We start from the raw sequence: 26,770 nt of genomic DNA on the forward strand, positions 1-26,770 counted from the left end.
TTCTAACAAATTTGCAAGAATTTCAAGCAAACTTTTTTTTCACTTTGGCATTATGGGGTATTGTGTGTAGAATTTCAAGGGACAAAATGAATTTAATGGAATAATGCTGTAATATGACAAACTGTGGAACAAGTGAAGCACTGTGAATACTTTCCAGATGCACTCGAGTTGCTTCATCTGCTTAGTGAAACATGTTTTTCAAGTTCTTCTCTATCTGTTCTTCTCTTTTGTTTTTGTTTTTATCTCTAATGTACCTCTCTTTAACTACCCTAAAAAAAGTTTTCTCAAAATTGCAGAGTGTTTTTACCCAAGACTCGCTGCTATCTCTAATTAGCTTTTCCAGAGCTTTGTGCTCACACTTATCAATTAATGAAGAGAGCTAATGAATGTGTTCATCAGCGAAACTGTTTTCCTGCTCCGTGAACTTCAACCTTTTCCATCTCCTCGATGATGGCGGAAGGAGATGGGGGTCAGGGATCGTGCATGACAGAGCTGATTGCACTGTTAGCTTCTGTTCCAACCTTTCATTAATACCAGGAGTCAGTAATTAATTTTCTGTGATTGCTGTGATGTTCTGTTCCCCCAGCTTCTTTCTCTTCCTCCCTCACTCTCTTTCTCTTTGCCTCACACGCACAGACTATCTTTTTGTATCTCTTTCTCTGAAGTGATGAGATCCAGTTTCTGTCTGAAAGTACTGCTAGGCTTCGATTTGCTTGCCTATTTTAAGCACAAGCAAACACACACACACACACACACATATACACAAAAAAGAAAAAAATCCAACCATGTACATATATACTCCCATCTTGAAATATCCCCGTCGGCTCATATCCAAAACATTCCTGTGATTTCTTTGTCGAGAACACAATCTCGGGTGTGCTATTTCTGTTTTTCTGCTACGTAGTTTGAGTAACACCATGTGCAACAGCAAAGGGTTTACCTGTAATCATGAGACAGGATAAAACACTTCTAAAAATCTCCTTTTTTTAATGCATTTTAGTTACGAGAGCATCTCGCGAAGGGTCAGAGGACCCTGGCTGGGGAGGGCATGTCTCAGATCGTACGGAGTCTCCTGGAGCTCTTGCAGAGAAGGAGCTACTACAGTGGCGACCTTCTCTTTTCCACGGAGATCCTGCGAAATGTGACGGACACCTTCAAAAGAGCAACCTACATCCCAGCTCCCGACGACGTGCAGGTAGGAAAAACGTCTCGGCATTCGCCCGGAGCCTTCTAAAGTCACCAACCGTGACATAAATACATAAATAAATAAATAAATCTCACACAAACACACACACACAGTCACTTACAACAAAATTTATTCCATCCGCAGCTTCACTTTCTACTGCACAGGGTGTGCATAACAATTAACTACAGCTGCACAGTTGCTATGGCCTCACAGGGCGGATTTTTTTTTTAGCAGCATTTTTCTTTTTCCAGTGCCTGTAAGCGAACAAAATGTTCCCGTCTCAGTCGATCATTTCACAGACGTTATTATTTATGACTTACAATATGCCTGTGTACAGCAAATGAATGAACCAGACATGATTGAGAATAAGAGGCAGTATTGCTGCAGTGCTAACCACAGCAAGGTTATCAGTAGTTATTTGATATCCAGGAAATAACTGCCTGATGGTCTGGCTTCAACAACTGAGCACATCCTTTTTTATTTCTTTTTATCTAGAAATTCTTCCAGATTGTCAGTCACATGTTGGACATTGAAAATTTAGAAAAATGGGAGGACGCACACCAGGTAAGGCTCTGCATTTATGTGAATGTCTGGTACTTTATGTCCTCGTGTGCGCTTCTGTGCACCTCCTTATCATCACAACTGACTGTCTGCTTCACCAAGTGTCATAAATAGATCTTTTTGTAAATGTTTATGTGTGATGATGGAAAACGGGTTTTATTCTACCTATTATTAATGTTTCTTTGAGTTTTAAAAATGCACAATAGCCTGTGTGTCTTTGTGCAAGCTTTGTATGTGACCCAGTGTGGTACCCCTGCAGCGAATTGTGTTTGCTTGCCATCTGGATATAATAATTTTAAGAAAAAAAGCCAAATATAATATTATAAACCATGTGATTAGGATTTACAGCCCAGGAACACATTCAGTAGTTGAGGTAATGCAGTGAGTAAAAAGGTATCAGTGGTTGAGACGTGTCTCATAGAAGATGGTTGGCTGTGGGTTATAATTGCACTTATGACATCCTTCCGTTCATCTTTCTATCATCGTGCTGTCCACAGATCGCTCCCGGTGCTGCTTTGCTGATGAGGATATTGGAAGATTTCATTCACCTCATTGGAGAGGCCCAGAAGCCTTTTCAGAGTTTTCTAGTGGTTACCAACAACCTCAGTAAGGCCCACTCATTGCTGTCAGATCACACGGCTTCACAGGAGCAGATGAAAGATTTTTTGTACACAAACATCCGGACGACTTACAGTACTGCGCAAAAGTCTTGAGCGGCTTAACATATGTAGTTGATGAATCAACCAGAGGTCCAGATGTACAGTATCTCTCAGGTCCTGTGTCGGGTCTTTGCTGGATTTTTTTTTTCTTATTTTTGAAGGACATGACTTTCAGATACTGGTAATTTTTTCTGTAGATAGTTTTTACCCCTGATTTTGACATTCATACCATAGGTGCATCTACTAAAACTCTCACATGAGTTTGAATCTCAGTGACCTCAAGGTGAATGTCAGACGTGAACTTTTCTGACAATCACCTATGATTGTTAGAAAAGCTTCCAACAGTTCAGAATTTAACTACATATGACCAGCACATCAACTTTCAAAGATATTTATATATATTTTGTGAAATTGCTTTTATAGTTTTTTAGATTTATACTGGGAAGCTGAGGGGTAGCATTGGTGGCTGCCAGTATTTTTAGGCCAGTCAGTTCTTCTTTTGTAGTCCACTTACCCAGTTAGGACACTTGGCACTTCATCCTGAGAAATGGCAAGCATTTGGTAGATAGGTTTTTGGGAATCACCTTGCTGGTTGTAAAAGTACTATTTTATTAATAAAGTCAAACTGTATTATTGCTGCCATTTTTCATAAATTCGGCTACAGAACTTGGAACAAATGATGAGCTGCTGGTAGCAAAGTGCCTAAAGAATTTAAAATGGGTTCTCTTTTATGTGTAGACACAACTCTGGTTCATGTCTTGAGTTAGATACTCTTTTTATTTTTGAATGATGGTCAGTGTTAAGTGGTTTAACAGACAAAAAATAAGTGTTCCTCTATATATGCTCAGGTAAAAGGACCGAGCTGAAAACGAGTATTTCAAGAAATTCTTGCTCTGTAGAAGCAAAATGGCTCAAGACATTTGCACAGTAATGTATTTCATCATAGTTAGAATTCAGTTGGGAGGGTTTTTATTTGTATTATGCATGATCGATGATTTAGATTTTTTTTGTATCCAAGTATTGATTTCAATCTGTAAACACATGACCAGCACATCGACTTTTAACAGTGTATTTTTTTGTGAAGTTTTCTTTATTGTTTTTGTCTGATTTTTGTCTTTTAACCAGCACTCTTTGTTTATTTTCCCAGTGTCATGCCTAAGTGAGTTTTCATGTGGGTTTTGTTTTCATTTGTCGTTTGTCCAGTGGTAACCATTCAGAGAGAACCAGTGTCAGCAGTTTCCAGCGATATCAACTTCCCCATGAAGGGCCGGAGGGGCATGAAGGACTGGGCCCGAACAGCGGAAGATAAACTCTACATCCCGAAAGAGGTTTTCACCATCCCACCTGAAGGTAAGAAAAAAAGGAAATGTGGTTTGTCTACTGACCAGGGTTGATCTAATCTTTTAGGTTGCCAGTTTCAGCTCATAAACACAAGATCATATGTACTTCTTTGGCTTTTTTCTATAAAAAAGATGGGAAACACAAGGTTAGGAAGGCTTTCAGAGTCTATTCTTAACCATAAAGTACATACGTTGTAGTTGTAATTCTTCCTCACTCTCTTAAATCTTTGATATATGAAAAGAACCAACTCATGGTTTCCTAATCTAAGGTCAGATCAGCTTGGCAAGTAGAGGTTCCCCCGTGTGAATTCTCATACTCAGAGATGTTTCTCACTGAAGCAGAAGGTTTCTCAGGGGCGTTAAAGGGTAGTGCTGAGAAGGATTTGGACTGTAAAGAGGCCCTAGAGGGCTTCTCAAGAAGATGCCAGTCTTTCATCTGTGAAGAAGTGTGTTGCTTCCCCTTGAGAGCATTGAGTCTCATACAATTTTCAAAATCCATTCACTTTGAGCAGCGCAAGAATGTTGACTGCGTTTAGTCGTAGCTAAATTAAATTTCGTGCAGTTTCAAGCAAATACAAATGGCGAGAGTTAAAAAAGGAGGAGAAACTACATAGATGATCCCAGAATGGGATGGAAGCTAAATTTGTAAAGGAGAAAGAAAAATGATGTTAAATAGTAATGGTTTGAAGTAGAAATGAGAAATACAGAGGCAGATGCTATCCTCTACGAACAAAGGCAAAGGTCGCTTCCCACAGGAAATTACACTGGCAGACTTTCAGTCAGGCATCCCCGTCCCCTACCTAAATTAAAGTTCAGAGAGACTGCAGGCCAAGAGAGCAGAGCTTCCTCTGACCTCTGACTTGCACTGATGGCACAAACTCCCTTTGATTGGCGCTCAAGATATCCTGTATACTAACCTCAGGGCACGTCACCTCTGATGCTTTATTGTGCACCATGTATTGTGCTAATTCTAAACCACCTAGCATCCAGCCTTCTACAAGCCTATTAAGCGCATTTTTATGGAACAGTGAATTCAGATATCTCAACGGTTGAATAGCAGGTTTTAAGCTGGATCGGTTTAACGCCATTGCTTTTCAAACTTTTTCGCCTTGCTTGCTCTCCATGTTGTGTTTTTCGAACTTACTTTCCTTACTTTATGCCCTTTTTCCTCCAATCCTGTTCTTTTTTCTTGTCCATTATCCTTATTGTTTGTCGTGTTGAATGTTTTGTCTCTTGCAGGGCTTATTGTGCCATAAAAGTGACCAGCTGCATTACAGTTACGCTGCGATATTCAGGACATGCAATTGGCATTTTAGCATACACTATTTGGTAAATTGTTTCATCCAAACCGCATATAGCTTTATGAGTTAGGACATTATTAGTACTCTTTGCCCTGTGGGAACTCTGCCACTTCCCATTGGCAGTTCATGAGTTGAGGTCCTCAGTTGATTGCTATCGGTTTGTTTGGTTCATTTACCCTGTAATGAGAGCCTATCTCAGATGGACAGCTTAAACATGCTCATAAAGCCCTATTGGCACCGTTGTGTCTGTAAGTGCGCACGCCAGCGCACGCACGCACAGCCAATAGATAGGTTCATGAATCGCTTCAGTGGGCAGAGGCTGGGACTGTTCTTCACTGATTTTCGAGGTGACAAACTTCCACTCTCCGTCTCTCTCTCCACTGTCTCTTTTTCTCTTGCCATCGTACGAACAGGCAGCGCACTCTGTCTCGCAGCCATGTACACACATCGATCCAAACATACAAGTCAGCAATGGCTTCATATTTCAAATACACCATTGGTGGTTCATGCTCATGGTTATGAGTTGTTAACTTTTAACTCAACAGCCGCCTCCTTTGCTGTTTTGCTTCTCATGATTCTCCCTTTCAGTGTGTGAGATGGAGCTGGAAATTCGGTGATTCATTGAGCATCAATTGGGGCTGACGCCTGAGTTGTTAACCTGAGTTGACATCTTCAGAAACACACTTCCACACTCTCTTAAAGACTGTGATATGTTAGGAAATGTTTAGTTTATTTAAAAAAGTATACCTGTATTTCTCATAAATGCAGGCATCTTTACTCTTTACTGTGAACTGTACTCGCACCACCTCTTTTGTAGATATAATAACAAGTGGTCACACACACGAATTATATCTGTGTATTTGGTTTGAATTAAAGCAAATACTTGCCTGTAACTGCCATTGCGCTAACTGGATTAGGGATTTACAGGCATGCTCAATGAACTCATTGCTGTAGCGAGTGGTCCCATGGATTATTATGAACACAAGTCATACTTTAAACATCTAGATTAGAGTAAAAAGACAAGGGGCTAAATCACAAACACACAACGGATAGAGATGGAGACAGAGAGGTCAGGACTGTTCATAGAGACGGTGGTCTCATAGGAAACTGGTGGTCTTTTTGTGATCTTTTTCCTTAGTTGACAGAAACTTGGAGTGGGAATTAGTAATTATACACTTGGGAACACAGTTGAATAGATGATTCCAGTGTTCAATCTGCAGGAAATTATTTTGCAGACTTGTAAAAATTTGCATCCAGAGAACATGTCATTGTTCCAGCTGAAAATTGACAGGAATAGGCCTATGGTGGCTTGGCAAGAAAAAGTAGTTAAAAGATGTAAAAAGGTATGAAAGGTGCTATAATTTGTGATGCCAACCAATAATAAACACTAGCTCTGCTCATTTTCCTTGGCCAACTGTTTGCCAGAATTAGAGTGGTAACCATTCTAGGCAGCTGCTTCCTGTGGGTATTTTTGGGACTTTGAACCAAGGTAGCTCATCACTGCATTGCACAATTGCCAAAAAAGCCTTTTTCCACAAAAGTTCAGTGTGGTTCTTTCTGGAAATACTTTATCCAGGCAGTGTCCTTATTACCTAAACCATACACAGTTTCCAGTAGGCAGAAAACATGCCACCTATAATTACAAGCTGGAAATACACCAGATCAGTGCAAATCAGTGCCATGGGAATTCATGCAGACTTATTAGTAGTGAGCTGCTGAGGTAAAGACCATCAGCTGCATTGGATATTCACAATCTCATATACACGTGTCTTGAAAAGTTGGGTCAGTTTAGAAGTTTCCAAAATTTAAAGCAATTGAGCAACTTAGAAGTTAAATAGAAGGCAGTTAGTGGTAATATTGGCATCACTGAACCAAAGTAGCCTGAGCCTGATCAATATGTTTATTTAAGCAGGAGACCACACTTGTTGTGGTGTGCAAAACAGAAAAGTACAGAAAATTAAGGAAGAAAGAAAAAAACAACTGACAAGGAGCTTTCTGTCTTCGATTAAATTGCTAAGTTATGGCTTAGAATCAACTGCAAGCATATCTTTTCCTGATAAATGACATATTAAAGTTCACAGCTGGTGACTGGTGGTTTGCCATTTTCCTGGATTACAGCTGACCACCAATCATTTAGATGTTTAGCAAGGGCAGAGTGACAAAAAGTCTGTTCATGGGAAATTAGAGTTTTGTGATTGAGTGCTTTTGTGGTATTAATCATCCTCAAGCGTAGGAGTGCCACCCCCTCACATAGATTTACCATTTACCCATAATACATTGACTTTCTCATTTGCATGCCTTGGCAGACACTGTCCAATTAGGATCCATCAAACTTGCAGGCTTTCTCATGCTGACTTTGATCTGTTTTTTTTGCCTCCTCGCAAGTCTCACAATTGCGTTTTTTCCACAGTTGAGATCTTTTTGTCTCTTCCTCTTTCTCTTCTCGTCTGTCTTTGCATAGCTATCTCTCTTCCCAAGTATTACCTCTTAGGCAGCAGGCAGACAGATTTTGGATGAGTCACCCAGTGTGTCTGATACCATCAGCCCTCTCTGTCTCCTCTTTCCCCCCCCCACTCTCTCTGCTGATGCCTCTCCATTGCTTCTCTCAGCCTAAAAGGGCAAAGGAGGGAGTGGCATCTCTCAGCATGAACTCTTTCCCTCATACTTTCCCCCTTCTGCTTCCTTCTGCCTCCTCTCACTTGAGACAAAGTGACATTTACAGAGGGACACTACATCTCCTTGGGAGCTCCTGCTCTTTTTGGCAAAAGAACACTCAATAGAGCGATGGAAGGCAAGGAGGTGTAAAAGAGGACTATTGAAAAGAGTGAAAAAGTTGAAAAGTGCATGGGAGAATAGCAACAACAACAGAGATGGATAAGAGGGGTGTGTGCTGAGGTGGAGGAGAAGAGGAAGAAAGGGGATTTGGAACTAACATGAAGCGAGAGGGACAAGGACAGTGTCTGAAGTTGTCTGACACACTGACTTTTCTTTACTCATGTTTCGTGCATGTTGGTAAAAGGCTTGCTTTTAGGAATGAGGCTTTGATACTTCAGCAGTTCTAGATACATAGTATTGCTGAGCTACTATAACTGCTCAAAGGAAACAAATTGACACAGTGTCTCCACCCACACAAAGTGTGAAACCAGCGTCTTGCACCTGACTTACGTTTTCAGCTGAGAAGCATAATTACTCTGGATATGGAATATGTAGCTGCCAGAAACTTTGGGAAGGCGCTGCAATATTCTCACGTTTCTTATTTTGATGTAGCCACCAGAGCATGTTAGTGTCATTTAAGGAGTACATTTAAATTAGGCTGAAATGTTGATGGTTGATGAGACAGGTAAATCTAATTATTTAGTTGACCAGTGCAACTTAGCTCAAACTTAATTTATGTTAAACAGTAAAACTACAGATTTTATGGAAAATCATCAGGCTTATCCTTAAAGAAAAGAGGGTTATTAGGTTTAAGCTGTCCTGTCCACATCCTTCATTTCTCCACTATCTTCTATTGTCTATTATCAATGCACCAGAGGTGCTGCACTGTTAAATCAATCACATTATACATACTACTACTCACCGGTTACGTGGAAGGGCAAACACAGACCTGTCTGAAGGAGTTTATGAATGAAACAGATGAATAATGAATGCAATCCAGGTTTTGATGAAATGTCAGGAGATCAAGTTATGTTTGTTTCTTACAGCTGCATGCATATAGGTCATGCATATTTAAACAGTGGTAAACATTAGGAGCGTTCATAGCGACTAATTTTCTGGGCGTTTAAACAAGAGAACAAACCTGCAGCAGCCTAGTGTAAAAGAAAACATTTCAAACTGCGCACACTTTAAATGCGCAATGTTAAATATTAGCCAAGCATATATTATATCTGTATTTTAGGAGATACATGAAACTGTTAATTACGTTCTTGATTAATTCAAGCGTGTTTTAAATGTTGCTGAAATTTGCAACACTGTGCGTTGTATGACATTGCAAATTCATAGGTTTTTTTATTATAGTTTGCAGAGTTATCTAACCTTAGCAGTGCTAGTAGCAGTAGCATTGGTTTCTTCCTTGGTAGGCTCAATACCCCAGTGCAGAATATGGTTACACATGACTTCAGTTACTGATTTATATTTCAGTTTATCCCAACAAAGCCAACATACGGCCATTTTTAAAATTAGTTTTTACATCAAAGTACTGCAGAAATGCTGGTTAGCTCTACAGGTTAGAACTGCTCTCTTTACTTTCCCTGTCACTAGTCTACAACTTCTATTCTCAGAAATCGCGAGAGAGTGGCCAGTGGTGTCCTAACAACTTTGAGCCAGTACATACTGTTACTTGTATTTCTGACACTGATTAGCAAGGGCAGCAATAAATCATACAGAGCATTTATGCACCACAGCCCAAAGTTGCGTCTTGAACTTGTCACAAGTGTCATGTCATTTTCATTGTGCTCCTAGCATCAGTGTATAGCCATTGATGAGTTTTAGCAGATTCTAGTCTAGAGTTGTTTGACTTATTTATTTTTTTTTGGGTTGAAATAAAATGTTAGATATGAAATATTTTCCATTTGCCTCAAGCTGTTTTTGTTGTTGTGAAAATTTCATTGTATTGTAGTTTTCAGCAACAAGAGCCTTTGAACAAGATAACAAGGGGGATATGGAATAAACCGGCCGATGGGCTGAAAGATTTGGAGTTTATTTTGAAGGTATTAAAACGTACTGATTTTCTTTTCTTTCAGAGCAAGAAGCCGAAACAGAATCTACAATGTACTATGTCATTGGAGCCATCTTGTACAGGACACTTGGCATCATTTTACCTCCAGCGACGTGAGTACTTAATTATTCTTTATTGTTATTGAGGATTTAAAACCACATTTCATTCTTATCTTTTCGCTGTCCTTTCTTTTACCTTTCTGTAACTCATTTTTTTCTTGCACTTTGTCTGACTTTTTAATCTCTCTCGTGGTCTCTTCATTCTTACAACAGTCTCTCTTTATTTCTGTGCATTTTCTATTTTTTCCTTCCCTTCTTTCGAACTTCCAGTTCTCCATATGTCTTTTCTTCCCTTTTACAACTCTGCTGCTTCTCTTGTGTCCTTGCGCCTGCTTACCACACTTATCAAAAAGCACACTTCCCTGGATGTTTCCCCCTTCCTTTGAGTTGTCAGTATATTTTTGGAAGTGTACACTGAGCTTGGATTGGGTGTGGGCCTAATGGGTCCCAAAACTTGCATAGAACATGCAGTAATAAAAGTTAGAAGAAATCAGGAGGTTGTGAAAAAGGCCATTGTGATATGGTGTTTGTGCTGGCCCCGGGCCCTTTTATTCAGGTCACTGCTCTTGGTTGTGGATTAGCTGGATCTGTTAAAACCCTTTTCACTCTGTAGCCATGCTGAATGTTAATGGGTGCAGTATTCTGTTTTTAGTCAGGCACTCTCTTTCTTCTCTCTTTTAGATTTCCTCACCTCCTACTAGTTTGCTTTTGTTATTTGTTGGTATTTGTATGTATTATTTTTGGTCTTTCTTCAAAGTCATAGAGCCCATTCAGCTCCATCTTAAATGTACACCAACACTTGTCTAAAAAACAAAAAAGATAAAAATAAAAAAACCAATGTCTTTACAGTCCGCCTGCAGTGATCAACTCCAAAATCCTGACTGTGACAATACGACCGGAACCACAACCCAGTGAGCCCATGGTAGTGGTGGAGCTGTCACCGCTATTAAATGTAAGTATATAAAAGGCTGTTTTCTTTTCTCTGGCAACTATTCAAGACCGCTAAGCTTCTGCTTCGGACCACTGAGAAAAAGTTAGATTGTCTTGTAAGCAGTTTTAAGGGATGAAAGAATGCATCACATCATGTTTTTTATTTTCATCATCTAAACTTTCCCAAATGAAAAAAAACCCCAAAACATTTAAAATAAATGAAGTAAATGAATTTTTTTCTAGTGCAAAGGTTTGAATTTTTCTGCTTGTAGTAAGTATTTTCCAAGAAAATAAATTTGTTTAAGGCTTTAAGCAACTCCTCTTCTCCCAGCCGACCCATGTTTTCTAAGTTCAGATGAAGCTCAAAGTGCTGCATGCTATAAAGCGCCATAGCGCTCGGTGAATTGCCTGAATAAACGCAGACCTTTTTGACTTCCCTGTATCGCGCTGTCTCCTGGTAGCTGTTCAGTTTATATTACATTGGAGTGCGTTATTATAACGACTCATGGGGTGTCTTCAGCGGAAAAGGACTAAGTGCTAGTTTAATGAGAGGCATGCTTCACGACCTCGATGTGATGTGGGTTTCTTTGGGCATTCTGCTGTGTAAAGGTGGACATAGTTTTGAAGATAATGTTAAATATTTAACAGCTCCCTCCTGACAACACACACACACAACCTCGTTCAGCTATCTTAGTGAGGACCTTCATTGACATAATGCTTTCCCTAGCCCCTTACTCTAACCCTAACCATTAAAAATGAATGCCTAACCCTAACCCTTACCCTAAACCTAACCAAAACCTAATTATAACCCTGACACTAAAACCACATTTTGAGCCTCAAAAATGCCTTTAAATGCCTTCAAATTTGTGAGGACTGGGTTGTGTGTCCTCACAAGTGACAGTTGGTTCTCACAAGTATAGTAGAATGCAGATTTTGGTCCTCACAAAGATAGCTAGACAGGAACACACACACACACTCTATATATATATATAGACGAAGACATGCTAAAATGAAAGTGGAATCAGTCTCTTGCTATGTTGACCAGGACTTGAGGGTCAAAAGTATTGCAAAGTTAAAAAGACTTAGTATTCATTCGCTATTCCCTGTGAGTTCATCTCCCTGCTGTAAACCACTGATTCATTACACAATTATGGCAGTTTCTTTATATGCCTCTATCTTTTATCTTCCTATTATTCTGCTTTTTAACGCTTTTGGCAAAGCAAAGGTATTGCAGGTTGCACATCCTCTTTCTAGCAGATGATGTCTTAATGCTGATCCTTGCATGCTGCTTTGTACTATAAACCAGAGGCTCCCGCTGAGGACAGACACTTATCTGGCACACAGCCCAGGGCTGACACATATAGTAGATCACATGCACACCCTAAACCAGTGGATGAGATGCCATTGTTACTATTTTAAACAATATATCCTATGTATATCAAATTATTCTAAACATTGGGGTGGGAATTGTAAATGGATTTTTTTTTAAAGGAAGAGTGATGACAATTAATGCAGCAGATGCATCTAGTCCCTTGATATGCCATGCATCAGAAATGATCTGCCCTATATTACTCATTAATCAACTGAATAGTCTCAAGTTAAATTAAAGCAGCAACAGTATGGCCCTTGCACCTCAGTGAACATCCAGGTGTGCTGAAGGTGAGACGTTTTATGCGGTAACATGAATGAATTAAGCCTGGGATGCTAATTGGGTGTTGTATAAATTTACCGCTGATCACCTGTGAACACTAGGTGGCGATAAAGAGTGTCCACCAATTAAAAGTCCTGCTGCCGCACGTAATTTGATAAACCACTAATGAAAGTTTCATGTAGATGAAGTGATGATGATTATCACCTAATGCTTACTTCATGTTGCTACTAGTACTTCAATAAAGAGATTGTAGGTGGCGCTGTAGAATCATGTTGAACCGCCCATGTTTAAGACCCAAAAATACATAAATTTGCACCAGACCTGACACGTGCAAAATTTCATGAAGGCGGAAGTGCAGCTTATCCTTGCTGACACAGGGCTGGACAGTTCGTCATTCCATCTTATGGCTAAAGGAGAAGCATGATTGTTTTACAGTGGCCTTGCACACAAACTACAGACAACTTTGCAGATGTTGTCTATAAGTTGTTGTTGGTTATAAGAGGCAGTGTCACAAACAATCGGTCTGTGTGCTACTCTTGTTTGTGCTGTTATTGGTCCTTGCCAGCCACAGAGAAGAGCGGGTTATAACATACAAAAAAGCTGAAGCAAAACTGTACGTATAAAAAAATTACAAGAGTATGGAAAGGCTTGGAAAAATCTGGAATAGCAACGAGAGCACATTGCCATTCACTGCTCCAGACAAATAGCTACATTGGGCTGAACAACCTAGTTAGAGGGGCCTTTACTTGGGAGAATTTCTATAGAAAGAACTGTAGTATCTAGCCATCCCAAGGAATGTACCTATCTCCCTTCTGGAGGTAGGTACTAGTGATGGGATTTCCGGCTCTTTTTAGAGATCCGGCTCTTTCGGTTCGGCTCACCAAAAAGAGCCGGCTCTTTTGGCTCCGAACCGGTTCTTCGGGTTGTTTTGTTGCTTTAATTAATTTATTATTAACAATAATATAAAATTATGCACAAAAGGAATTACTAACGTTAAAACAAAGTGGTTTTATTTATATATGTTTATATATAAATATATGCGGTGGCCCCTAGAGACAAAACACGTACAAACCCCAAAACACAATTCTAGCATGAACTGAACTTCCAAAGCAGAGCTACTAGATCACTTAAATTACACAATTGAAAGCATGTGTGTATTGTTTGTGTATTTATACACAGGCACTCATATATATTCAAATAATTTATAAAAAAAGTTCATTTACCTGTTACTACCACACACCAAATCCGGTCGTTGGCACTTGCTGGCTTGTGTAGCCACAAGATAACAAAAGCTCAGCACTGCGCCCAGCATCCTGGAGCACTTCTGTTGTCTTTTGTACGTGTTTTGAGTTTTTATGTGCTTCTGAGTTTTTATGTGCTTCTGAGTTTTTATGTGCTTCTGAGTTTTTACGTGTTTTGGAGTTTGTACGTGTTTTTACGTGTTTTGGAGCTTGTACATGCTTCAGAGTTCGTACGTGATTTGAAGTTTGTATGTGCTTTGTCTCTAGGGGCCACCGTAAATATACTTTTATTTATTCACTCCACATAAAATGTAATAAATAAATCATATAATACAAAAATCAACTATTAACATTTCAACTTTTAACTATTTAAATTTTCAGCTTTTTCCTTTTACAAATTTAAAGTGAAACAACACAAAACACTGCAAATCACAACACAATTAAATATAAATTAAAATATGAAAACAAAAAGAACATGCATATTCTCTGTCATATGGGCCCGCATGAATAAACTTTCTGAATCCGAAAATAGTTGTGGATGATTACTATACCTTTCTAATGTTGTTGTCCCTGGCTCTCTTTCTCTCTCTCTTCCTCTGGCTCTGTTCCTGTGCTACTGAGTGTAACTACTGCCCCTCCACCCTCTGCCCAGCGTAAAGCACAAGGCTTGCGTGCAGAGTGAAGCGGAAAAAAAGTGCGAGAGAGAGAGAGGGTGAGAGAAAGAAAGAAAAAAAAAAACCCACGTGACAGCTCGCAATAAGGAGCCGGCTCGCGTCGTTCACGTCAAAGAGCCGACTCTAAGAGCCATTTCGTTCGCGAACGACCCATCACTAGTAGGTACGGGAAAGGTCGACAATGGCAGAAACCTTAGCCTCAACAGGATGAATCTGGTCATAAAGGTTCCTTCAAAAGTTAGGTGACAGTGGCCTTGCCAAACTCACATGTTGCCAAGTTTAGTGTCAGAGAAGCTTCTGCTAATCAATCAAAAAAAAAGATTCATTGTTGCAATGTGCTATGCCCAATGGGGAAAATAAATAACCACATCAACCAGATAAATATTGCAGTTTGAAACATTACCCAGGACGGTGGTCATTAGCCTTTGAAAGGTCACAGGTGCATTTTTCATCTCAAAAGACCATCACAGTACACTGCAAAAAGTGATCAGGCGTAACAAATGCTGAGACTCCAGAAGCTCTTTCAGCAAGCAGGAATTGCCAGTAACCTGTAAGGAGGTCTAACTTACTGACATCTGTTGCTGAGCTGATGCTGTCTATACAGTCCTCGGCGCGAGGTATCTGGAAAAAAAAACAGACACTAGCTGTGTCCCAAAACGTAGGCCGAATCCTTCGGAGGACCCGGCCTGCGCGGTCTACGTGTGCCAGGTCCTTCGAAGACCGAAAAGGCCGGAAGTGCGAGGTTGTGAAATGCGACGGTCTAGCCTTCAGATTTGCGTCACCGCTGTCTCGGTGGAGTTTAATAAACTCGGCCGTCTGCTCTTTGCTATCTAAAATATAACAGGACACTGGTGTAAATTCTTGACCGTCTCACAGTTTGTTTGACGTTTATTCAGCTGTGTGAAAATCCCATAGAAACCCACCCGAGGGATTAATAAAGTTTTGTTTAATCTAATCTAATCTAATAACTTTGATCTACGCCAAACCGATTTACTGCAACACACCGAAAAATGCCAAACAATTACATTTTTAAGTTATCCGAGTGACTTATATATTATCTTTAACCTGAGAAAACGATGAAGCCGGGAGTCCGCTGCTCTCGCCGGGTCAAGTGACCATTGAACCCCCCGGCTAGCTATCGAGCGGGTGGGTAACAGACGTCTCCGAAAACGTCGGAGCACTTTTGCAAATATGCGATGTCTTGATAAACCAAGCAGATATTTGAAGTTTACACGGCTACTTTCTTACCTGAAAATATGTTAAAAGTTTATTTTGTGACCCAGAAAGATTAATAAGAGTAATATTAAAACTTAATAGTGGCCACCATTGTTGGAAACTGGAATTGGCTGGGCCGTGCTATGAATTCTGGGATATGGTGGGCCACACCTGACCGATCCTTCAAATTCGGGGAAATGAAGGACGCATTTGTTGGCTGCATTTGAAGGAGTCGACGAATTTGGACAGCCTTCGTCGCCTAGCTGTGACGTAATCGGCCTTCAAATGCGGCCTCCGAAGGATGCAGCCTACGTTTTAGGACACAGCTACTGTCTGCGTTCACTTTACGGAAGCCTGTGAGGAAGCGTTGAGTGCCATCTGAGTTTGCTGTGACCAGACAGGGAGAACTCAGCGGACTAGAATTAGGTTTGCTTATGCTGTGTTCCAGCAAGTACTTTACTCCCTTCTTCGTCATCTCTTTCAATTCAAATGTTATTTAATTTAAAATTTAATTTGAAGTGCGCCGCTATGACAGCAAATCACCTTTGCTACACATATGTTATTCCTCCCAAGAAGGTTCTTTCTGAAACTTAAGTCAAACGGATCAGTTGTCATGCTCACAGCTGTTAACAGACCCAAAAACCAAACAGTCTCCAAAACCAAACTTCCACCATCTAGTGCTGGTATGAGAAGTCCTCGACATGGGCTCCCAACTATGTTACATTCCCGAAATGGTCTACAGGTAAAGGGAGTAACATAATGCTAGATGGTGGAACATGAGGAGTTTGTTTGGGTTGGTTTAAACAATTTATTGCCAAAATGTTAACAATGAAGCACAAGGCGAGTACACCAAACAAAAAAAGCTCAAACTTAAAATAAAACTCCATCAACAAATTACCTTAGTTAAAAGAAAGGTTACAAATCTATACATCAACTACATATCAACCAAAGAAAAATAGGAGAAAAAGGTGTACGTCAAAAGAAAATGGCAGCTCTCCCTTACAAGTTTCTTCTGGCGACTGCAAGAGAAGGCAGAACAACTAAGGATAAATCATTTAGGTTTAGCAAGAAAAAAACAAGCAAGGCAGAAACTTAGGAAAGCTAACCAAAACAGGTAAGGCTTCACACAAAAACAAATGCTGCTCTAACAACCAAAAAGATTGGTCAGCTTTTATCAACTTTGGAGAGCACCCATTGGCTGCAGGATTCCGACTTCAGCCAAGGACATGAAAAACAAGATCATCAAGAGTCAGTAGTAGGGAAGGGTGGAAGTCAGGACCTGGAAGCAGCACAGTAAATATTTCCTCATCCTAATCTTTATATTTTTTTTAAAAGGAATATAATACCTGTTTTTGGAAATATTTGGAAGAAATTCACAGAAGCACAGGGAGTACATAGAAAAAGAACAAGCAGGAAAACCCCACCTGAAGTTTAAGTGAGGAACCTTTCTGTGAGGTGAGAGTGCTAACCACAGCACCACTCTGGCTTCATTTAAACTGTAACCAGGTTTTAATCATAGCCACACAATTCTGTAATTGCTACTTGAAATTAATTGGGCTTTTAGCAGCTCCTGAATACAAAATACAAGAGAGAATATTAAAAGAAGCTGAGCAACGTCATGTCTTCTAGTGCTAAAATAGGCTATATTTTTGATAGAACTTCATAAAGGTAACAACACCTGAGTAGGAGCGCCTGTAAAAGTTACATTTGGACAGAGTCGGCTAACAAGCAGCCAGTGATCTAGATGTTAACTCTTGAGAATAATAACTTCAAATGTCCACCAAAGAAAAAAATCTTTCCAGTTTTTCTGTATAATATTGTTACAGCATTAATAATGCTTTTTCTTTAAAAGGGCAGAATACAGTGTCTTCTGTAGTTGTGTCGACTTTGGCCAATGTAGAAACATCCAGCTGCTACAGCAGTGGCCTGGCAACAGCTGCCTCAGGCTTCACTCTCATAGGGGAATGTTAGGGTCTCTGTGCTGGGTCATGTCTTCTCTGAGAGGACATCTGCTCCAGTCAGACTCCCTGTGTATCTCCCCGGTGTCCTAATGTGTGTGTGCGTGGGTATGTGTGTCTTTAATAGTAGGTAGAAAGCAGGAGGCCAGAAAGTCCTGTGTCCCTGCTGTAGACCATATGCCAAGTGTTACACCACAACCCCTCCTTCAACCATCCTTAATGTAGCCTTTTAAATTATGAAAGAAAGTTCTGGTTAGCTTGAGCCATAAGCTTTCCTGGTAATTTCAATGTAATCTAGGTCATTTTCATCAGTCAAAAAGCATCATCCTGGTTTTCTCCATTTCATACTCTAAACCTATGATCTTAAAGTGAAGGGCTTTTAAGACCAGAGCAGTCATGTTTTGTTACTTTAGCTCATTTCATCATATTAGCTTAGCCCATTCACAGCCAGTGAATTATTGCATGTATTGCAGAATGCGTTAAAGGAAACTGCTGTTCCTTTAAAGAGAGGAAAAAAAGACAGAGTATTTAAGGTAGGTACCAGCTATCACTGTCCACAAATGCCACTGTTAGAATTGCAGAGGCACGTTTCTCCCTTTGATAACCATCAGCTGAGCAGACGCTGTCATTATGCAAAGTATGAGCACTAAAAAAAGAGGCAGACACTGCAGGAGTGCACAGGTGTCAATCCCGCTGTAGCGAATGGTCCAATAGGACACTCGTTGATTGATAGCTGAATGCTAACAGAGCTCAGCATGCTAATGCACGCCACGGGACATCTATAGTCGGTGGTGGCTGTCTGTGTGTGAGGCTGAACAAAGCACTGTCATCCATCAATCCGTGTCACCCAGTCTCTGATCCCGAGTATATAAATGTTGCATCATCCTGTCCTTTCAAGTCCAGTCATGCAGAGATCCCTGGATGCACTGATTCATTGGAGATCAGTAATGAACTGTTCAGAGAAGGAAGGATGACCTTGCCTGTAGAGGAATAAATCCTTACAATTCAGGCTACAATGTGCATGTCTTACTTCCCTTCTTTTTTGTCAATTTCAAATATAGTTAATTATCAGAAAGCATTTTAACTTGAGAAGAAATTTCTTCAGATTTTCCTGAGGCTTCAGTTAAGATCACATTATCCTTTTTATAATCTACACAGCACTCTGGCTGTCGGCTTACTGCTATAATCCCCTTTGCCATAAGGGGGAGCTCAAAGGCAAAGTGCCTAATGCAGGATTCAGGAAGGGCCAACATAATGGTAGATTTTCCTCTGCGTTGGCCCAGTGGAATACCAGCATTTCAGTTGTGCATACTAAAATTGAAGCTGGACTCTTTTTTGTTACCCCACAGAACCAAGAAAATGTTTTTAATAGTTGGTTCTTAAATAGTTGCTGATTTTGTCAGGTCCAAAGCGCCATTTTAAGTGTTTTCAGTCACTTGATTGAAGCAAAAATGTCTCAAATAACCATTTGATTCAGACAAAACCCAGTCACAGTCCACTCGTTACCAAGCACACAGGTTGAAAGGACATAGAGGCTCCATTTAAAAAGTGATCGATGCAGAGATCACTGAAGATCTCTGGTGGAACAAGTTGCTATGAGCTGGTTAAAGATATTGATCCCATGATTGATTCTCTGATTGAGTCATGACAAGTCTTTCTTTGCCACCACACGCCACTGAGCGAACTTTAGCTTCAATGACTAAATGGATTAAGGGTAAGCTGAGAGAAAATCGCCAGCATCCAGTTACTTTGACTTTGCTTTTTAAAAAAAAAAAAAAATGGTACATTAGTGAAACTTTGCACACTCTTAAAGGGCCAGATGTTTCATTAATAACATTTTACTTCATAGCTTTTTACACTTAACTGACTACTTTTTGCTGTGGTTGCACTTAAGTGAAGAATGTTAATGTTTTTACCCCACAGGATGTTTACGACCCTAGTTACTGTCCATTAAATGGCTTTTCCTTTGACATCCCTAAAACTCTCAATTTATAGCTCATGCACCTTTTTTTCTCTTCGGCTGCAGCAGCAGAAGCAGCTATTTGCTGCGCTGTCCTCTGACAATGACTCTTTTTTCCATCTCTCCCTCCTGTCGTCTATCTCAATCCTTCTCTTTCATTGTCTGTTTACTTCTTACCGTCATCCATGCAGCATCACTCTTTCTCCTCTGGCAATGAGCTATTCTGTGTTCTCTCTCTGCTGCCTTCTCTCTCACTCATCCTCTTGACTGGCAATAACAGCTTATCTTCTCCTCTCCCCCCCTCCCCCTCACCCTGTATCTTGCAGGGTACATCAGATCCTCAGTGCGTTGTCTGGGACTATGGAAACCCGTAAGTTACTCACAGTGACTCTGACACTCGTGTAAATGTTTGTGTGTACAGTGCAGAAATACATGTCTGTCAGTCAAAAAAAAAAAAAAAAAATCCAAATGATTGTGTGTGCGTGTGTGTGCGTGTGTGTCAATGTTTATCTCGCATGTGTGTTCATGCCCAGTCAGATTCATTTTATTAATGATCTGATAACATTGTAATGAAGTTCTCAGAGTTTCTCTTTATTAAATTAGTCAGTGGGAACAAACAGCGTTATTTCACTGCTGCTAACAGTTCAACTGCAGGCTAACTCAGAACTCCTCTGTGGGTGCAGCTTTTTCTCTATTGCAGTTCTCTTGTGTAGCGTTTACCTTGTTGGCAGTTTAATTTGCATTTCTTTACTTCTTAACAGACATACTATCTAAGTACATCACAAACGGTTTTCTTTTTTTCTTTGCTCTGTATTGTGGGCCAGCTGGTGAACTAAAAAATATAAACCAGGACAATTGATCATCCTGCATTTACCATTAACCCACATATTGATCGGATAGTCTGTCAATACCAAAGTTATAAGAAACAAAGTTAAAACCAGGCTTTGGTTTCAGTTCATGGCCTAGTTACACTTTAAGTATAAACGCAAAAATTAAGGAAATTTGTTTTTGGCCAGTTATTTCTTTGTTGTAACAGTCTTGCTTGAGAATAAAGCTTATACCATTGGAAAGCCTTCATTTTCCCTTAAATGGTGCCGCGTTTTGTGAGGGGGTTGAGCAACAGAGTCGATTACGTGGGTTGCACAGTGAAAAACTTACCAAATTTTTTCTTCCAATGCCAAACAGCTTATTCTGCTATTGACTATTGTTTGATGCCATTTATTGGATTGGATGGTTGAAGTCTGAAGAAACAAGGCATATTGTCAATCTGTAAATGTATTCATTTTTAAAAATCGGGGTTTAGCAGCATGTGGACCCCGAACAGTATTTGTTACAAGTCAGCCAACACACCACAATGACTGACTTGCAACAAATGCTGGTTGAAGAACCAGGTGGTTTGGTGAGCCGTCTACCAACCTACCAGGGTCAGTGAATCAAATCTGGGCTCTTAGAGGCACTGTGTTGAATGAAGGATTTGCCTGATTTGTCCCATTATTTGTGTGATATGTGTTTTGAATGTTAGATGAAAGTGCTCAGGTGTCGATAAAGAAACACTCTATGAATGTGTAAGTGTTATTGGATGAAAGAAAGCAAGCGCTTTGAGTACCCAAATTAAGTAGAAAGGTGCTATATAAGTACCAGTGCCTTTAATGTAGTGAGTGTGGGTAATCAACTGTATGAAAGATGGGAGATGTTGTTAGATCCTGGATATCAATTTAACATTTGAGCAATGCCCGTGAATTTTCTTTTACTGATTTTTTTGTTCTGGCTGTGAATCTGGCTGTAGTTCATTTAAAAATGCTAGAGCTGTATTGTAGCATAACAAATAACTAAAAGCTAATGATCATCTGTTGTGCCTCAAAGGAGACCCCTAATGATGTGCAGAAAATTAAAGGTAGCCATTAAGTGTGGTAACTCTAAATTGGTCACACACTGAAGCATGTATTAAAAGCATTAAAAGTGTGCACGCTATCGACAGTCCCCAAAGCATCGAAAACATGTCACTAATGGAAGAAAATTGCCACATTCATTCTCTCCCAGTTCAGCAATGTTGGACCTTGGAATCTTTAAACCAAACGAATTAAGATATTTAAAGTTTTGCACTTGTTGATATTTGTGTTAACAAATTTTACATCCCAAATTCTTAACCTGTGTATGTTTTAGACTGAAATTTGGCATAATAGTCTGCTTTGGTAGGAGTTCTTGTTAACCTTGACCAGCACTAAATTTCAAAAAATCAAGTAATTTAGTTTAGATTGTTGAGTGCATCAACAAAGTCACTATTTGTGAAGGAATTTCATAATTTCACATTTCAAGTAGGTTCTAGTTTGATTCTGAATGTAAATTGGTGATGTGAATTCCTGTATATACAAATGACAACAGATTGCAAATGACAATTCATTGAGTAGAATATAACTGGTCTATCTTCTTATCCATCTATTTTATTGTTTTGTTTCACCACCATCTTGACCAAAGTCATTTTGAAGATGGCAATCGACTGCAAGTGATCGCAAACCTGGTTCCTGTCTTCACAGCAGCTTTTTCAAAAGCAATGAGATTGCAATCATATGTCACGCTGTAGTCTCCACCCATGCTTTCTTTTAGCTTGACTGTAAGATTAGCTGCAATTCTGACAGACCAGATGAGCTAAATACAAGTTCACAAAAGCTCATGGCCCAGCTACCATCCTCTGCACAACTGCAGTCTGCAAGCTGATTCACAACCCACTTGCACCCCCGATCCTCATCTCATGTTGTGTCGTACAATTTGGTTTAGTTCAATTGTATTTATGTAGCACCAGATCACAATAAAAGTTGCTTCATGGCACTTTATCTCGTAAGGTAAAGACTCTACATTAACAGGGAGAAAACACCAACAACAATCCCCCTATGACACCGGGGTGACAGTGGAAAGGAAAAAATCCCTTTTAACAGTAAGAAACCTCCAGCAGAACCGCTCAGGGAGGGGCAGCCATCTGCAACCATGCAACCGGTTGGGGGTGAGGAGAGGAAGCCTTTACTTAGTGTAATATCTGTTGTCTCTGTTGTCATTGCCGTGTTAAGTGCTTGGGATTGTGCTGCTCTTCTTGCCATCTTTGACTTTTCATGAGTGTATTTGGAGATCAAGAAGGTGCCACAACAAAGTCATTTTGCCAAATAATAAATTAGTATAGACTTAAATATCAATAATCTTTTTGCTAAAGTGGTCCTGCCTGAACTGCCATTAACCCAACAGCTTCAGTATAAACATGACATACTTCTTCCTTTTGTAGCTTTTAACCTTGACCCATGGGCTTCATCATCATATAAAGTTTAAGTGTCTAATTATTATTACACTTCTGGGATTTCTCATGACAACAGATTAAACTCTGGGCTTAGAAACCCCAGCACAAGTGAGTGAATGTGACCCGAGTACAGACTGACAGTGATGTCATTTTTATTGTCAATAAAAATACAATCATGATGATATCGCTTTTCTTCAAAATGTATTTGCTAATCCAATTGGGCTGTATGAGAATATAAATAATTTTTGGAAACATATTTGACATATGATGATTCACAGCAACCGATAACTTAAGAATTGAATTTGTCAGAGGGCCATCACTGAAGACCTTCCTGTCTAATGTGACAACAAGACGGATGACAGAAAATTCAGGTCAGCTCAAATTCTCCCTGGAGATCCCATTAGTTTACCCAGTTCTAGAAGAGTACTCTCTGGTGACCAAAGCACACAATGGGAGTGCAGGTTTGCAGGGACAGGATAAGACGTTGTAACTTAAACTACCCCTTCTCCATTAAGGCAGGAGAGGAACAATGCTTGGCAAAGTCAATCAACTAGCTGGCAGATTACAGCTGCAATCAAATTAAATTTGCAGACATGACGAGGGCAGAGAGCCAAGCAGAATATAAAGTGGCGAGATGGCAGTGATGTCAACCAATCAAAAAAAGTGCGTGCACCAGAAGGAATGCACTCTTTTGTTTGTTTGGTTTTTTTTGGTTTTAGGCTTTACTAATGTGCTTGTAGAAATCTAAAGATGTGTACAGAAAAACATCCTGACCTCGGTTGATTTGACATATTTATATCGGCATGCCACAGATACAGTGTTTAGTTACATTTAGCATGCTTTATGGCTGCTTTCGATATCCTGTACCGAGAAAACATAATCAACGAAAAAAAGAATGTTTCACTCGCAAGTACCGAACCAAGGTGGGAGCATAACGGAGTATCTGCATTTTTAATGCTTATGTCAGCCAGCTACTCTCAAAAATTGTCGAGGATAGGTTGTTGTTGAAATAGTTGCTTACACATTAAACCCATGTGCACACTTGAAATTTTCAGTATAAACAGCCTATAAACAAGTGCTCATAACATCATCTTTGGGTGCACAGAGGCGTCTATGGAAATGTGTGAGGCAGTGTAATGAAGGCAGGTGGTACATTTCAGCCAGAGGAAGTCAAAAATGAATTTCTAAATTTTAATCTGATGATCACCTGTACAATTTATGTGCACAAACATCTGTAAATTGCTCAGAGAGCAAGCAGGCAGGCAGACAGACACCAGTACCGTATCAGTCTTACTATATTTGTTTCCCTATGCCCGACGCCAGATCCTGACAAAAGATTGGCATTAGTGTACAGTTGATATGGGTGGAGAATTTGCAGGATAACGCCTCTCTCAGGAACTAGCCACAAGCTTTTGAGGGTTGAGCAGGAGGCAGGCGAGATGTGGAGAAGGTATAGATAGTAGCGTGGAAGCAAGGCAGACATGACAGCAGCTGAACCAGACAGAGGCAGAAAGGGGAGATGGAAGAAAAAGCTTTGCCACTCCATGACCTGTATATGGAGACTATATTTAGTGCATCCACATTTGAAACACAGATTATATTCTCTCTGTATCTTTTACCCCCCTCTTTTGTTAAAATACCCACATTGATGATGTACACTTACTTGGAGATTAGGCATCACACTGAGGCTCAAATCTGCAAAGCCTATTGTCATCCCCATCACAACTGTGTGTGCGCGCATGTTTTTTCTGCAGTGGTGTTCTATTTAGAAATCTGCCAGCCATTTCAGCGGAAGCTCTCTCCCATTTGTGCTCTCGCTCTCTCTCTCAGCTGGCTAAGTTGGCCGACAGTGTGTGGCACTCACAGTTCATCTCAGTATTTATGTGCGAGTGTTTATTTATTTATTTAGCCCCTAACAGGCCCATATGTCGGTACCATCTGCCCACCCAAATCGTTGAGCTCGCCATCCCTCCCAGTCTTCCCCCGTGTGCCTGTCCCCTCAACCAAGTCTCAACCTGTTTTCATTTTCCTCGCTGCCTTGAATGGAAGCTGCTACATTTAGCCCTCATAAAAGTTTTACACGCTTCAAAACTAGAAGCTCAGGTAAGCAAACAGCAGCTATTACGAGAGAACGCATTGCGTGAACATGTATGGCGGTATTGTACACAAGGCCCTGAGATAAAAATAGAAATAATAACTAAGTCAGTCTTGGTCATCCAACCTCCTCTTGCTTATTTTCTGCCCTGTTTCTCTCTTCTGCTGGGATACGATAGCAGGTGTTCAGCTGGTCTTTGCTGTGGTTCCTGACCTTGCTGCTAGCTTCTCTGGGATTTGACCCTCACTAAGGGGGGGGGGTTCAGTCAGATATCCCACTGAAGTACTAACACAGCGACTTCCGCACACTCACTCTGCTGTAAAGAATGAGTCGCTTTATGGGTTGCTGTGATTTTGTTAGATATTTGAAAGATGTGCCAGCATCCGTAAGATATACATTACATCAGCGGTCCCAAACCTTTTTTGCGCCACGGACCGGTTTATGCCCGACAATATTTTCACGGACCGGCCTATAAGGTGTCGTGGATAAATACAACAAAATAAAACTATTACTGGTACCGAAAAAAAGAAAATTTATTCATAACACACATGAAAAGACCAAGAAAAACCGAGTAAACGATAAAAACGATAACAAAATAACGCTGAACGAAAAACTATACATTTCACACCTGAGCCTCAACTCTCGCGGCCCGGTACCAAACGACTCACGGACCGGTACCGGTCCGAGGCCCGGGGGTTGGGACCGCTGCATTATATCACTAAGACATTTAGTTTTTTCTTTATCACTCGTGTGTTACTATTCCAATAGAAGCAATCTCCTGCCATGGAAGTGACAAAGCAGAAATAGTTTGGCTCACAGAGATTTCAAAACATGCATAAGAATGAAACCCAGCAGTGGGAGATAAATGTAATATACACTTTAGATGGATGGATGGCAGTAAGCTTATGAAAGGCTGAAGGTCATTTAATCCTTTCGCTAATCCCCACGGTCTTCAGCTTGATCGGGGAACAGTGGTTAAAGACCCAAGCAACCCACTCTACCCCTCTGCCACCCATCGCTGCCATAGAGTAATAAAACCCGATGTGCAGTGCAAGTAGCTCTAACATCAACAATCTGATACGGTAGATTGGGGCTTGCTTTGGGCTCAGACTGATCTGGCGCCACTATCGGCTTTGGCATTGGCAGGTTCCAACCTTAAATGACTTAAAAAGTCAAAGACATATTCTGCACACTGCCAAAAAAACCAGCGGGGCACAAATGTGGCCAAAGTGTAATCGCATTTACTTTACAGAAAAGCATAGAGGCAAGTAGCAATGAGCCAAGTGGATGACACTTTTAATTCTCATATTGGGAAGCTTTGGGTTCTGTCATGTGGCCCCTATTAGTCGCTTGTGAATCAAAGAGCGGAGTAAAGGAAGGAATTGATTTAAAAATATGCAGAGTATTGTCTGTCCTTCTTGGATATAACGCTTGCCTGAAAGTCTAAGTATGTATCACATTGAGTTGTGCATTGTCCTTTTTACTCACACACTCACAGTAAAGAGATTTCAAACTCTTTTTTGTATTATTCCTTGAAAAAATCCTAAATACTGTTTACATGACCCTTTATTTACATTTCCTACATGGACAGTGTTTTTCTCTCAAGTTATTTAAAGAGATGTATGAGTTACAGCATTGCAGCTTAAGCACACATGCCGTTTATTTCATTTTGGCCAGAAACTCTTTCTCTAGTGCAGCCTAGCTTTAGCTTAGTGCATTTTGGGATACGTAGTACAGCCTTCTTCAACCTTAAGTAGGTTAGGTTAAATACTGTTATCTCAGAGATGGTAAATTAAATATAAATATATTGAGCGATTTGTTTGCGAAAGGCAAAAATATGCTATTATACAGTGTGCATCAGATAATACAGTGGAAATGATAAGTACATTATACACCCACTTCATTGTGTTTTGTTTCAGTTTTTATTAAAGTCGTTTTTAGAT

The 26,770-nt window shown here is 40.2% G+C and overlaps 1 protein-coding gene across 13 annotated transcripts in view; it reads left to right on the forward strand.

Annotated features, from left to right (window-relative positions):
* Positions 1 to 26,770, forward strand: part of adgrb2 (adhesion G protein-coupled receptor B2) — a 258,273-nt gene that overhangs the window by 151,855 nt on the left and 79,648 nt on the right. For all 13 annotated transcript variants that reach the window (XM_040020287.1, XM_040020285.1, XM_040020280.1 and 10 more), the window contains 7 exons: positions 1,001 to 1,195; positions 1,682 to 1,750; positions 2,245 to 2,353; positions 3,610 to 3,756; positions 9,787 to 9,874; positions 10,670 to 10,772; positions 19,776 to 19,819. In XM_040020287.1, the coding sequence (XP_039876221.1) occupies positions 1,001 to 1,195; positions 1,682 to 1,750; positions 2,245 to 2,353; positions 3,610 to 3,756; positions 9,787 to 9,874; positions 10,670 to 10,772; positions 19,776 to 19,819 (755 nt within the window). The remainder of the gene's footprint in view (positions 1 to 1,000; positions 1,196 to 1,681; positions 1,751 to 2,244; positions 2,354 to 3,609; positions 3,757 to 9,786; positions 9,875 to 10,669; positions 10,773 to 19,775; positions 19,820 to 26,770) is intronic.

This window comes from Simochromis diagramma, unplaced genomic scaffold (assembly GCF_900408965.1).
Source record: "Simochromis diagramma unplaced genomic scaffold, fSimDia1.1 OVJJ01000753.1, whole genome shotgun sequence".
Classification (NCBI taxonomy): Eukaryota; Metazoa; Chordata; class Actinopteri; order Cichliformes; family Cichlidae; genus Simochromis; species Simochromis diagramma.